At 29.3% G+C, this 12239-nt stretch overlaps 2 protein-coding genes across 2 annotated transcripts; both read left to right on the top strand.

The window, feature by feature from the left end:
• The first annotated feature begins 278 nt into the window (after window positions 1-278).
• Window positions 279-4581, top strand: LOC132924596 (probable protein phosphatase CG10417). Its single transcript, XM_060988999.1, has 6 exons — window positions 279-744; window positions 2396-2654; window positions 2946-3028; window positions 3440-3680; window positions 3756-3976; window positions 4075-4581. Exons 1-6 carry the CDS (start codon window positions 367-369, stop codon window positions 4228-4230), a joined length of 1338 nt encoding a protein of 445 aa, XP_060844982.1. The 5' UTR covers window positions 279-366; the 3' UTR covers window positions 4231-4581.
• A 6002-nt stretch (window positions 4582-10583) lies between these two features.
• Window positions 10584-11899, top strand: LOC132926876 (uncharacterized). The gene is made up of 4 exons (XM_060991297.1): window positions 10584-10766; window positions 10834-11036; window positions 11348-11537; window positions 11623-11899. Exons 2-4 carry the CDS (start codon window positions 11027-11029, stop codon window positions 11822-11824), a joined length of 402 nt encoding a protein of 133 aa, XP_060847280.1. The 5' UTR covers window positions 10584-10766; window positions 10834-11026; the 3' UTR covers window positions 11825-11899.
• Window positions 11900-12239: the final 340 nt, after the last annotated feature.

Genomic DNA, 12239 nt, shown 5'->3' with positions numbered 1-12239 from the left:
ACGGACTTAGAATAAATAATGAACAGTACGGGTATGGCCATAATGTAAATACCGTATTCTCTCGAAAACCAGCAAAAAAAAACAATGATATACGACTCGGCCCTATTGCGTAACCCAACGAAATAGGCGTAGGTATAAATGTATAAAATATATATATATATTATATTATTATGATAATTTAACAGATTAGTGTTTTTAAAAAATCGATTAAGACTTCTCACAACGTTTCGTAGTATGTGATATTATAACAAGCAATATAAAATCGTTTGTCCTTTATAAACGTAATTTTCGATATTCCTGTAATTTTATATCGATACAACGAATACGTGAATTATCGATGTTTTCAAAATATTATCTATATAGTATATGCCTACACCTCTAATGTTGACCGTTGCACTTACCTGGACCGACTGTACCATAATATCCCCTCTGGCAGTCTTGCCCATCTCATTACCGGATAAAAATTCAGCTGGCCGCATCGCGATCGTCGTCATGATTTCAGTTGTTGTCATTCGATACAGGGTGACTAACGTTCGTACGGATCGTACGCCTCACACCCACATACTGTTATTATCGTTATTATTATTATTGTACAATTTAACAACATTGTTTGTATCCACATATTTTACGGTCATGGGTACTTACTTGGACAATCCGGTTACCGAAAAAGTCTCAGAAGACATGGAAGACGACACGTTGGTGTGTGGTGTCAGTTCCATGCAGGGTTGGCGTGTCCGACAAGAAGTAATATTATATGATATTATACCTAGTACAGTTCATATATATATATATATATATATATTAATTACTAATTAATTATTATTATATATATTATTTAAATGTTAGTAAAAATTAGTGATTTTTGGTGGGGAAATGAGGAGGATCGGTTTCCCAATTTTTCTCATTAGTCATCATTACGTTGAAATTTTACTATAATATTATGATACTAGTAACATATAATAAATATTGGAAAAACTAGACTTTTTTTAACTCATTTTATAACACCGGTTACTTGGATCATCTGACCGAGTTTTAATATAATGTTATACGGACTCGCAAAATATAGGTGCATTATGTTAAAATTCGCAGGTTGGAAAATATATATATTTTGATATGAGTACTCAAAATCAAAACCAAAATTTGTACTAACAATTTTTATCTTTGAGTGTATTTTCTAACCTGCGGATATGCATTATGCATAATGCATCTGCAAAAATTTCATCAAAACGTACTATTTAAGACTTAAGCATGTTTATTCGCCTATTCGGGGATACTTAGTAAATAGTAATTACAATCAGAATCAGAAATTTAATTTAAAAACGAATGAATCAAAGATTTATACTAAAAGTTTATTATTATAATAATTATCAATTGCAAATAATTAATTTCAGAAACTACCTAATATTTCAAATAATAAAAGTAACAAATAGTAATGAATTCGATATAGGAAAAGGAGTATGGAGGGAGACACTATAATATATTAGGAAGTCCGAAATACAACTTGTTCAGATATATCATAGTCACTGCGAGTTCTAAGCACCATCACTCTAGTCTTTAGAATACAGTGAAACATTTCATTGCGGACACCTCTCGGAATTAGTAGCGCGCTTTAAAAGCAGACACATTCCCTGCAAGCGTAAATATCCGTTGGGAAGTGCTCCTCCTAATAGCGGACACCATTTAACAGAGGCCTTAATTTAATTTTTTGTGTTTTCTGCTATTAAAAAATTTCACTGTATATATAATTATTATTGTTGTACTAACATCTGTTTTATGTTTTTGCAACACTCGATATTTTGTTTCATTTGAAAATATGATCACTTTAACTGTACTATCTTTATAATTAATCTTTACTTCTTATAAACCACACACATTAGTTTGATGATTGATTAGTATACAACAATATAAATAAAAACACTGGGTTTCTGAAAAATTTTAAGACTCCCGAATTCATTACTTTTATTAACATATTTTTGTTAATATTTAACATGTCTTACGTAATTACGTATAGTATTTTTATTTAACCAAAAAATTGTGATATACTGATATTATATTAAAACCATTTTGTACTATTTACAATTTTCTATAACTATCTTTGACACATTCATTTTTAATTTTATTATTAAGAACACTCAAATACCTATCACACGTTATTTAAAATAAAATGAATGTATATCATATAGATAGTGTATTCCTTAAGTAATTATGTAAATATATTATATAATATTATTAAATATTTTTAAGTGAAATATATACTCTATTATTTATGGTTTCGCGAATCATTACGATTGTTAAGAACAATGCATCACAATTAAATACCTATTATATTATTACGAGTACCTGTATATGTCGACAATATAATATTTTCTTTATTATTATATTATTCTCGTTTAAGGATGCACATTTTAGTATACTTGGCTTCGATGAAAACATGTCGCTTTTTGGAGTGTTTGACGGACACGGTGGTGCTGAAGTAGCCAAGTTGGCAGTTGAACAGTTGCCCGACATGATAAAAAACCAATATTTTAACGTTGGCGATTACGAAAATGCTCTAAAAACCGCATATTTGGATTTCGACGCATATTTGCGTTCCAAGACTGCTTTGAATAGAATGAAACTTCTAGCACAGCAATATGATACAACGAATGCAAATGGTATGTTTACAAAATATATGCAATTAATGTATATAGCTGATTATTGATTTAATATATTTAAACAACGATTATCTCCGTTTTGCTTGTAGTATGGCAAAAAAAATAAACCAGCAAACATCAATCATATTATTCTTTTTTTAAATAATTAAAATCAGAAAACTCATAATATACATTTAGAACTACTCTTCAGTCTTCTAACCCTAACCCTAACCATATTATTTAACAAATAGATTCATACATATTGATTATTAAATAATCTTTACATTTATAAATATTTTTTCTTGATTATAGGCGGTAATGACGATGACAGTACCGACGACGACGACGATGATGATGACGATGATAATGTCGATGAAGAAGACATTAACAAAATGGTAGGTGACTAGTATAAAATTGTGAATTTTACTAACAATTTATTTTGTATAATCAGATTATATCTATATGTAGTACGTATTATAGGATATTACATTATAGTTTAGGAATTATTTTCATTTAGTTTATTTACCTGTTTGAAACCAAACCAATTATGGTCTATTATTTATTTTTGAAAAACATTTATTTATATAGACTAAATTTAGTCTTTAATGGGATTATTATTTCAACTATACAATATATATTTGCATACAATTAATTACATGCTTAACTATTGTAGATAAATTATTAAATAAACAATTTTTATTTTAGTATAGTATAGCAATAGGTTTAATTAAAGTATGTATTTGTTACAATATTTGCTTTAAAATTGTATTTTTTGATTTACAGTATTGATTTTTTTGTTTTTACAGTACGGTTTTTACAGTGGTAGCACCGCGGTCGTGGCTTTATTAGTGGACAAGAAAAAGCTCTATGTGGCTAACATCGGGGATTCCAGGTGCGTTGTTGCTGTTCACGGTACCAAAGCCGTCGATATGTCAAAAGACCATAAGCCTAAAGACGAACCAGAGTTATCGAGAATTCGTTTGGCTGGAGCAAGAGTTACATTCGACGGACGAATCAATCGCGATCTTAATTTGTCTCGAGCTTTCGGTAACAGTTTTAATTGTACATTTCACTAACGAATCGATAAAATGTTATCAATTGTGTTCAATCACTACATAATAGGTGATCACATGTATAAGCAGAACACTAAGCTTCCAATGACGGAGCAAGTTATCATCGCTCTACCTGACGTACAGGCGAGAGTATTAAATGCATACGATGGTGATTTTATCGTGTTGGGTTGTGATGGAATATGGGACTCGTTAAGTAGTCAATCTACCGTGGATTTGATTTCAAATCACATCCACGAACCCAATATAAAACTTTCGTCGATTTGCGAAAAAGTAAAGATAACATAATTTTATATAATATTATAGACGATTTTATTGTGTATCGTAACGAATTATCGATACATATTATAACAATCATCCGTTTGTTTTAGTTACTCAGCAAATGTTTCTCGGCTGAACGCCGCCCAAAAGGTGTCGATAACATGACATGTATTATCGTGAAATTAAAACACGAAAAACAGCAACGGTCAAACCAAAAGGTCGTTGATCCGATCGGCTGCAAAATTGATGCTCTCAAACTGGATTGAATCTATTTACAACAATAATGGTTATTATCGATAGCCATTATAATATATTATATTTTATAAAGCATGATATTTTTATTTTGTACACATACTCAAGTGAATTATAGAATGAATTGGCGTATTGTACCTATTTTATTATTCAACTGAAGAGTATTACAGCATTTAAATACAGCATTTACATTACACGTATTATTGATAATGCGTTCATGAAATTAGTTTTAAATGTTTGGGTCATAAATTAGATATTTAGTTCATATTATACGTTAATTATGGGAAAAATCAGGTTTTGGGAAGGTGTGGTATTTATTGTGGTATTTTATTTTTGTTTCAATAAAAAAAAAAAATTAAAAGAAATCTGTTGTTTGTTTTTTACATATATACCTACTGTTTCTGTAATTACGAGTAATAATAAGTGTGCACCTATACCATAGACCGACCGATTTATATGTGTACGTGTACCTAACCTGTAGTCGAGATCAATCGTACTACTCATTACATCCCAGTATTCATTTAATTATTGGTAAGCAAGTTGCGTCCGGGTCAAAAAGGTTATATTTTTATAATTATTTTCATTACCTTCATATTTAGCTATCTTATTTCGGATGCAGGTATTATCATTAAAAAAAAAAAGAACAGTACATAGAACATTAAAAAACAAATAAGTGTTTAGTTATGTCTTATACTCTTATCTGTCTAAAACATATATTTAAAAATATCTAAAATATTATTTTTATTTTTGAGTGTAAATTTAACATACATAAAATTTTTAATAATAAAAATTCAACAGAATATAAATTTTTCAATTTTTTAATTAAAAAAAAACTTTTTATGTAAAAATTGTTTGAAAAAAAAATACTCTATCTGCATCTGTAAAAAAAAGTAAGTTGTTCGCGTATGCGCGTTTTGAAATGGTTAAAAATTTGACATTTATCTGAAAATGTGTATTTAAGTACACTCTTTCATTCAGCGTAAACCCCATTTCAATACAAGATCATTCAACTGAAATATTTAGTGCTAGGTACCTCTTAGCGAGAACACACTGTATAAGTATTTTGTATTTATTACATGCAATCATTAATACAAAAAAACTTATTTTGTAAATTCATTATAATATTGTTTTACATAATTATTCCTTCTTTTTGTTTGATTACCTATCTATTTTATAAATCTAGATGCTAAGAAATCAATAAATAATTAACGACTTTCATAATGGGATTACCTTGATAATAACGATAGGTACAGTTGACTTAAGTCCCAGAAATTGGATTCAATTGTTACCTGTCAAATGTACTACCTGTAAAATATAGGTTCCTCTTTTGGGTCATAATTAGTATGCAACTGTCGGGATTGTCATTGAAAATGTGATGATAATCAGTAGTGCATGTACATAAAGATAAAACTATAAAAACTAGTTACAATAAATAAATTGCCTGGTTATATGTTGGAATATAATCACTCACATAATAAAGACATATAAATTTAATAATGAATAGCGTTTCTTGCTCAAAATATTTGATATTCAGTGGCGGCTCGTAGTAGTTTACCACAGGAGTACAATGAAAAAATTTAAGAACTATAATACATCACATAAAAAATTTAAATGATAAAATATTAATACAAAATTAAACACGTCGCTCGTCGTTGCCGTCCGATTTGAGCGACAAAATTCACCTCACATCATAAGCTTCTATATCCATCGTGATATTATTATTATTACTCGTATAGTCGTATATTAATATTGTACCTTTCGCATTGCTTCCGCGGCGCCGCCATCGTTTATTGACGGTATCAAATTTAGCAATGTATAATATACTATGTACTAAAATGTGTACCTATTTATTTTGTAAATATATTTGTACTATAAATTGTTAATTTCTGTGGGGAGTGCGGTCGGCACCATCGCACATATGCACGAACCGCCACTGATAATATTACTATATTAATAATAACGGCCTGCTTGCAACTGCCATGGTTTTTGTGGGAATATATAGCGTATAGACTGTCATGGATCAAATGATGTGAAATTAAATTTAATAATTGCTTAATTTAATTTAAATTGAATTGGTTGTTTATTTTAATAAAACGGAAGTTAATATTTAAAAGTGCAATAATGTGAGGCGTGAAAATAATTTGGTACAAACGGCTACAGTACGTCTAAAATTCCGTGATGTGAACTTCCTTACACTTATATACCTATACTCTATAGTCTATACCAGAGGTCTATAATTTGGCCACGGTATCGTTGTTGCATTTCTTGAAAGTTGTTATTTTCGTAAAATGTATTAAACTAATCATGGATACAGTTCGCTTTATTATATTGAACCATTATAATTATATATATCTTAACCTGGTATTTGAATATATTATATTAATACATTATTACCTTTAATAATTGGTTTAAATTCTATACCTATCACAACAAGTTTTGTATTGGCGAGTTCTGCAAGGTTTCGTATAAAACAACATATTTTCTGACAAGTTATTTAAATTGAGAATCCATTACAAATAATTAACATGCACACAATACGGTGTATAATTGTCAATGTAAAAATATAATAATAAAAAAGACTTTCTATTTGTAATTTGTATTATATAAAATAAACATAGTGGAACAAGAACCTAACTTACCTTTGGGTCATTAACATATGGGTGGCCATGTAAATTATATATACGTTTCGAGGCTTAATCGATTGGTGGTGGATCGATAATAGAGATATTATTCCGGAGCTGTGTACGAGTTGATTCCCGGGTACCTGTTTATCTACACCGATACCGTTGAGTTGATTCCCGGGTCATTAATAGGTATACCTATACGAGTTGTTTCCCGGATCATTAAATTATAGTTTTTTCAATATTTAGTCAAATGTTCAGCATATTAGCGTAATCCAAGAGACACCACGAGGAGGCTGTCTTACAAGTTTCTCAAAAATATTGTTCTTTTAATTTTGAAATTTTGAAAATCATTCAATTTGTATTTATTAATTATTTATTGTATTATATAATAATTTACTATTTATTAAAAAAATGAGTAGTTAGATAAAAATGTAAAACACTGTTTTTAAAAACTGGTATCTGGTAATGAAATTACCAGTATACCGTGATGTCAACTCTCTCAAAACATTTGTCTTTCTCGGTTTTTCGTGGATTTTAGAGTCCCATTGCTCCTGCATTTAATAAGTTTCCGACTGCACTTTTAACAACTCAGTATATTGATATACAACAATAAGGAATCAACTCGCACATACATCTTAATCACCCGGGAATCAACTAATACATAAAGTAGGTCTCGGGAATCAACTCACTTACTGCGTATTCCGGATACCTGGCAATTGAATGTCATATTTAGGACTAGTCTGCTACTCGATACTATTCCGAGCGTATTACCGATCGGCACGTCGTTACAAAATTTTGGCTAGATGAATACCCGGTACCTGTCTTAATACTAAATTTTTATTTTCTACCGAATCCATATACGATAAACAGGTACCCGACAATTACTGACAAGTGACTATTTGTATATTAAATGTGTGCTTATGCATATAACAGTAAAAAATAAAATATTATAATTTCATAGCTATTTTTGGTATACTTTTTATTCGACCCGTTTAAAATAACACATGATTTAAGTGTGAACTAATTTTCCTTATTCTATGGCCTACAAAAATAAAACGCGTATCATGTATTTATATAAATAAATGTATGAATAATAATTTAATATCATCAGTCACGTATGACTGATGTCTGTTGCCGTTGATTAATTTTTATTGATATTATTATTTTGAATAATGAATGGAGTGATAACTGATTTTATAATACGTGATTTTTGTTTTGTTTGTGTACAATATAAATAGCTGAAAAAAGATTCGATTTTAAACTTTAACGGTTGTTTTGAATATAAAATTGGATCTAGTATGTACTTTTTTATCGAGGTCAAAATTCTCAGTACTTTGTTTAATGATTGGAAAAAATCAAACAATAAATTGAGGAAAAGAGGGAATCTTTAAAACTCTTATGTGTATTATTAATTATACAAAATTAAACTTTCAAAATATGAATATTGATTTTAAGATATTACCTATCTATTTATACCATAAACTTATTATCATATCATGAAATATACTTGGCTGACAGACCGTTTCCGGTTAGAATCGTTTTCGTATACCTACTATATTACTAAATTGATATAGATAATATATCATTGAATTTAAATTTAACACACTCTAATAGTGACCCAATCGACACCTAATTTACAGCAGAGTGGTATCCACTTGCCTAACTTTTTGTTTTTAAATATTTACCAGCTATTCGTTTTGTAATAAGAATAACATCATTAATCAACCAATCTCTAAATCAATAACAAATATAAAATTAAATTATGTTAATTTTAACAAAGTATTTTATAGACATGGTTAGGTATAGGTTAAATGCGATTAGCATTCGCCATGTTATCGTGTTACAATGGTTTCTCTTTCTGACCCATACGCAACATACCAAAATACCTAATAGATTTATGTTCAACAAAACCATCCTAGTGTTTTTGGTTAAAATATTAGAGTGAATATAACTGTTATAAAAACGTAAAAATTAAAAACATTAATAAGTTTTACGTTGACTTTTTTCCATATTTCATTTAAATTTTAAAGTACCTATGATTTATTTATTTTTTATTTTTTTAATATGAGCATTTTTAAATAGTAATATTTTCATACTAATAATTCCCAAAGGCCATAAATATATAAATAGTTTTCAGTATTCAATATTCATGTATGGTGCATACATCATAACAGTTCATGTTTAATTTTCACACATACTTCATTTACTGAGGTAAATGTTACAACAAGTTACGTTTGTTTTTCGCTTAAAGTGTATAAATATAATGATAAGACTTCTGACTATTAAATAATAATTTTTATTTTTTTGTAATTCCATGTATTTTTGAAATGTGATGTTTATGTTTTTAAATATAATTAAGATACTATTGCGAAAACACTTAACAGCGCATTCTGTTAGCCGTTGTGTACCTTTCGCTTCGGAGAAGCTTTTCGCTTTACAATTACACTTATTTAGTTACACAGAAAAGTTTAATACTTTAAGCTAAAATGCACAAACACATGAAATCATTACTAGTTGTCTGAGTCTCAGAGCAATGAGTATGTAAGAGAATCGGTCCAATATTAAATGGATTCACTACAAGATTTACACGTACTAAATTATTCCCTCTGTATGGATACAAAATGGATGTACAGCATATAATATGTATAAGATTGTAATTTTTGGGTTGAAATTAGTTTACTCTAAGAAAATAAAAATAAATGAATGATTGTATAACTATAGTCTATAATAAAATCACCTTCTACATTTGGGACAAAATATGCCGCGGTGATCGCATAGCTATTTCCAAATTTGTGACGTGTGTCAACAGCCGAGTAGTGGTGACAAACGGTCCTCGAGCCAAATATTCTTTCCAAAACCGGTTGCCTGGCGTTACCTACCGGTACGTCTGTCGTAGAGTGTGCGTCAAACAAGTGTGGCGTACACCACCAGTGAGCGCCACAATTTATCTGAAATCGGTGATCACCGTGACAAAATATATAATATATAACGTATTATTATTTCTATTGATTTCTTAATATCCAAACTATTATATACTTTGTGTAAAATATTTTAGGGGCTAGGCAGTGGCAGCTCGTGAGCTTGAAAGTAGGAAGGCGATATAAAATTTGCTTATTTATGGAAAATATCGAATTCAAACTTAATATTAATAATAGTTATTTAATTAAATCCATATACGAGTTAAGACCGCACAGAATAAATAATAAACACACGCAAGTTCGGAATCCGTGCATATCGGGCGATTAAAATCATCGCCCCGACGCCAGTTAGTATTATTACTATTATTATTGTGTTCCCACTTCTTAGTGTTTGTATTCCGATCATAGTAACTAGTAAGTTAATATGACGAGCGACTTTCAACATCGCCCAAGCGTCGCATACGCTGCTCGCGGGTTCTAGCGAATTTGTATTGGTTATCAATTCTCAAAAATTTTAAACTCTCATTATCCGATAATGTTTTCATAATATTTATTCACAGACTTATAATAATACAGTATTATATAGAAATTCTGTGTATTTATTAGTGTTAATATCATAGACATGATTAACTAATGGACCGCGCATTATTCCACCCCGCCCGCCTATGTATACTTCAGTCATCATAGTGTGAGAGAGACAGCAATAGAATATGCATCTTGGAAAAATCAGTAATAACATGTTACGCAAATTTATATTCCATGAACGCTATCATATATATTATCTTTATTATTTGATTTAACTGATGTTTGATTTTCATATTTCAATTTCATTGTGTATTTACAATTTACTGCGTTTTGTTGTTAAACTGTTGAAGTCATATTACGTTGGCGTATTTAGTAATACATACATTTTTTAATTAAAAACCGTAGTTGCAACCGTAATATGGTTAGCAGTTGTTGCATAAAGACTTGCCCAACTATTGCTGGTCAAGGGTTAATACTACACAGGTAAAAACTAATAAGTCATTTTTTTTTTAAATTATGTCTTATAATATTATTATTTATTGTTGGCTAGGATCCCTAAAGATCTTGAACTTCGATCAAAATGGTTGAAGTTTATTTAGTTAATTGACCAATTTTTTAAACTGAAGCCTTCACACGTAGTTTGCGAAAGTCACTTTTGTGAAAATGATTATTCAATACCAATTACTAGCATAAATAATCAAAAAAAACTAAAGCAGGATGCAGTCCCTAGTATTATTAATACAATGTGTATAAGTAAGATCAAATATAGAATTATAATAATTATTTATTAATATCAGGGTCGGACTGGCGTCAAAAGGCCCAGTCTACAATCTGATCAAGGGGCCCTTAGGTTATACTAAACATTTTTTGGACCTAAGCAAATGCAATCACTAAGTTATTTTGAATCACTTATAAGTCGTTTATCTAAGCTATTTACACAAATATCAAGTAGATATATAATTAAAAGTTTCAATTTTAAACCTATCAGTTAATGAAATATTTGGTCCGGGCCAGTCCGACCCTGATTAATATATTATAAACTAATACAATCACTATTAATATAGGTTCTCGGCGCTCATTAAGTTTTGAAAGTACTATCGATAAAATACATAATGAATTGGATGAAGAAGTGGTGCCATTACCTTCAGAAATATTAGTTGAAGAAAGTAGTTTAGACACATTGAGTAAAGATGAATTGGTTGATGAAAAATCACTAACCACGCCTCCTTCAAGATTTACCCATTTTTCTCAAAGGTATTTTCACTGTACAGTTATATAAAACTAAGGTCCATATTTTTAACTAAAAAAAAAAAAAAATTATTATTCTTATACATTATAGGGAACGGAAAGTGTATTTTGAAGACTTTAAATCCCTTAGTGATATAGAAACTCCCAAAAGCCGCTTGAAGTATTGGCATGCTTCACAGTTTGTTATTTTAAAGCTAAAAAAGAAAATTAAAAGATTTACCAGTTACAATACAAAATTCCAGAACAAAATAAAAAAATTATCCAGCCTTATTGAACACTTGAATGAAGATTAAATATGTTTTAAAGGTAAAAAACTAAAAAACAACAGTTGTTCAACTTCTTATACTTTGTTAAACAGTATTTCTTAGCAAAGGGAGGAATGTATTAGTTTTACAATAATGTATATTGTTATTTTTAATTTTTTTTTTTTATGAATGTATTGGTTTTACAATGATATAAATAAACATGAAATGTAATTTTTTGTTGGCAATGATTTATGTTGTTGATCATTTTTATAGGAAAGTATACCACCTCTTCAAACTGAAATCATTATGAAACAGTTAAATATGTCAACAGGAAATAGTATATCAGCAGAATTAAGGACATTTGGGTTAACTTTTATTCTCCAGCTGCATACAGCTATGTTAGAGAGATTTTTAATAAAACTTTACCTCATCCAAGTACTATCAGAAAATGGTATTCAACTAT

Source organism: Rhopalosiphum padi, chromosome 3 (genome assembly GCF_020882245.1).
Source record: "Rhopalosiphum padi isolate XX-2018 chromosome 3, ASM2088224v1, whole genome shotgun sequence".
In the NCBI taxonomy this organism is placed as follows: domain Eukaryota; kingdom Metazoa; phylum Arthropoda; class Insecta; order Hemiptera; family Aphididae; genus Rhopalosiphum; species Rhopalosiphum padi.
The sequence above is the reverse complement of the archived record's forward strand: the minus strand, read 5'-3'. Positions and strand labels throughout refer to the sequence as shown.

Bases quoted from the DNA above. Each gene is read 5' to 3' on its own strand.
- LOC132924596 (XM_060988999.1), top strand. From the start codon at position 367: ATGCCTACACCTCTAATGTTGACCGTTGCACTTACCTGGACCGACTGT. The intron at 745-2,395 runs GTAATATTATAT...TTCTCGTTTAAG, and splicing joins GTTGGCGTGTCCGACAAGAA to GATGCACATTTTAGTATACT. The intron at 2,655-2,945 runs GTATGTTTACAA...TCTTGATTATAG, and splicing joins TGATACAACGAATGCAAATG to GCGGTAATGACGATGACAGT.
- LOC132926876 (XM_060991297.1), top strand. The intron at 11,538-11,622 runs GTATTTTCACTG...TATACATTATAG, and splicing joins TTTACCCATTTTTCTCAAAG to GGAACGGAAAGTGTATTTTG.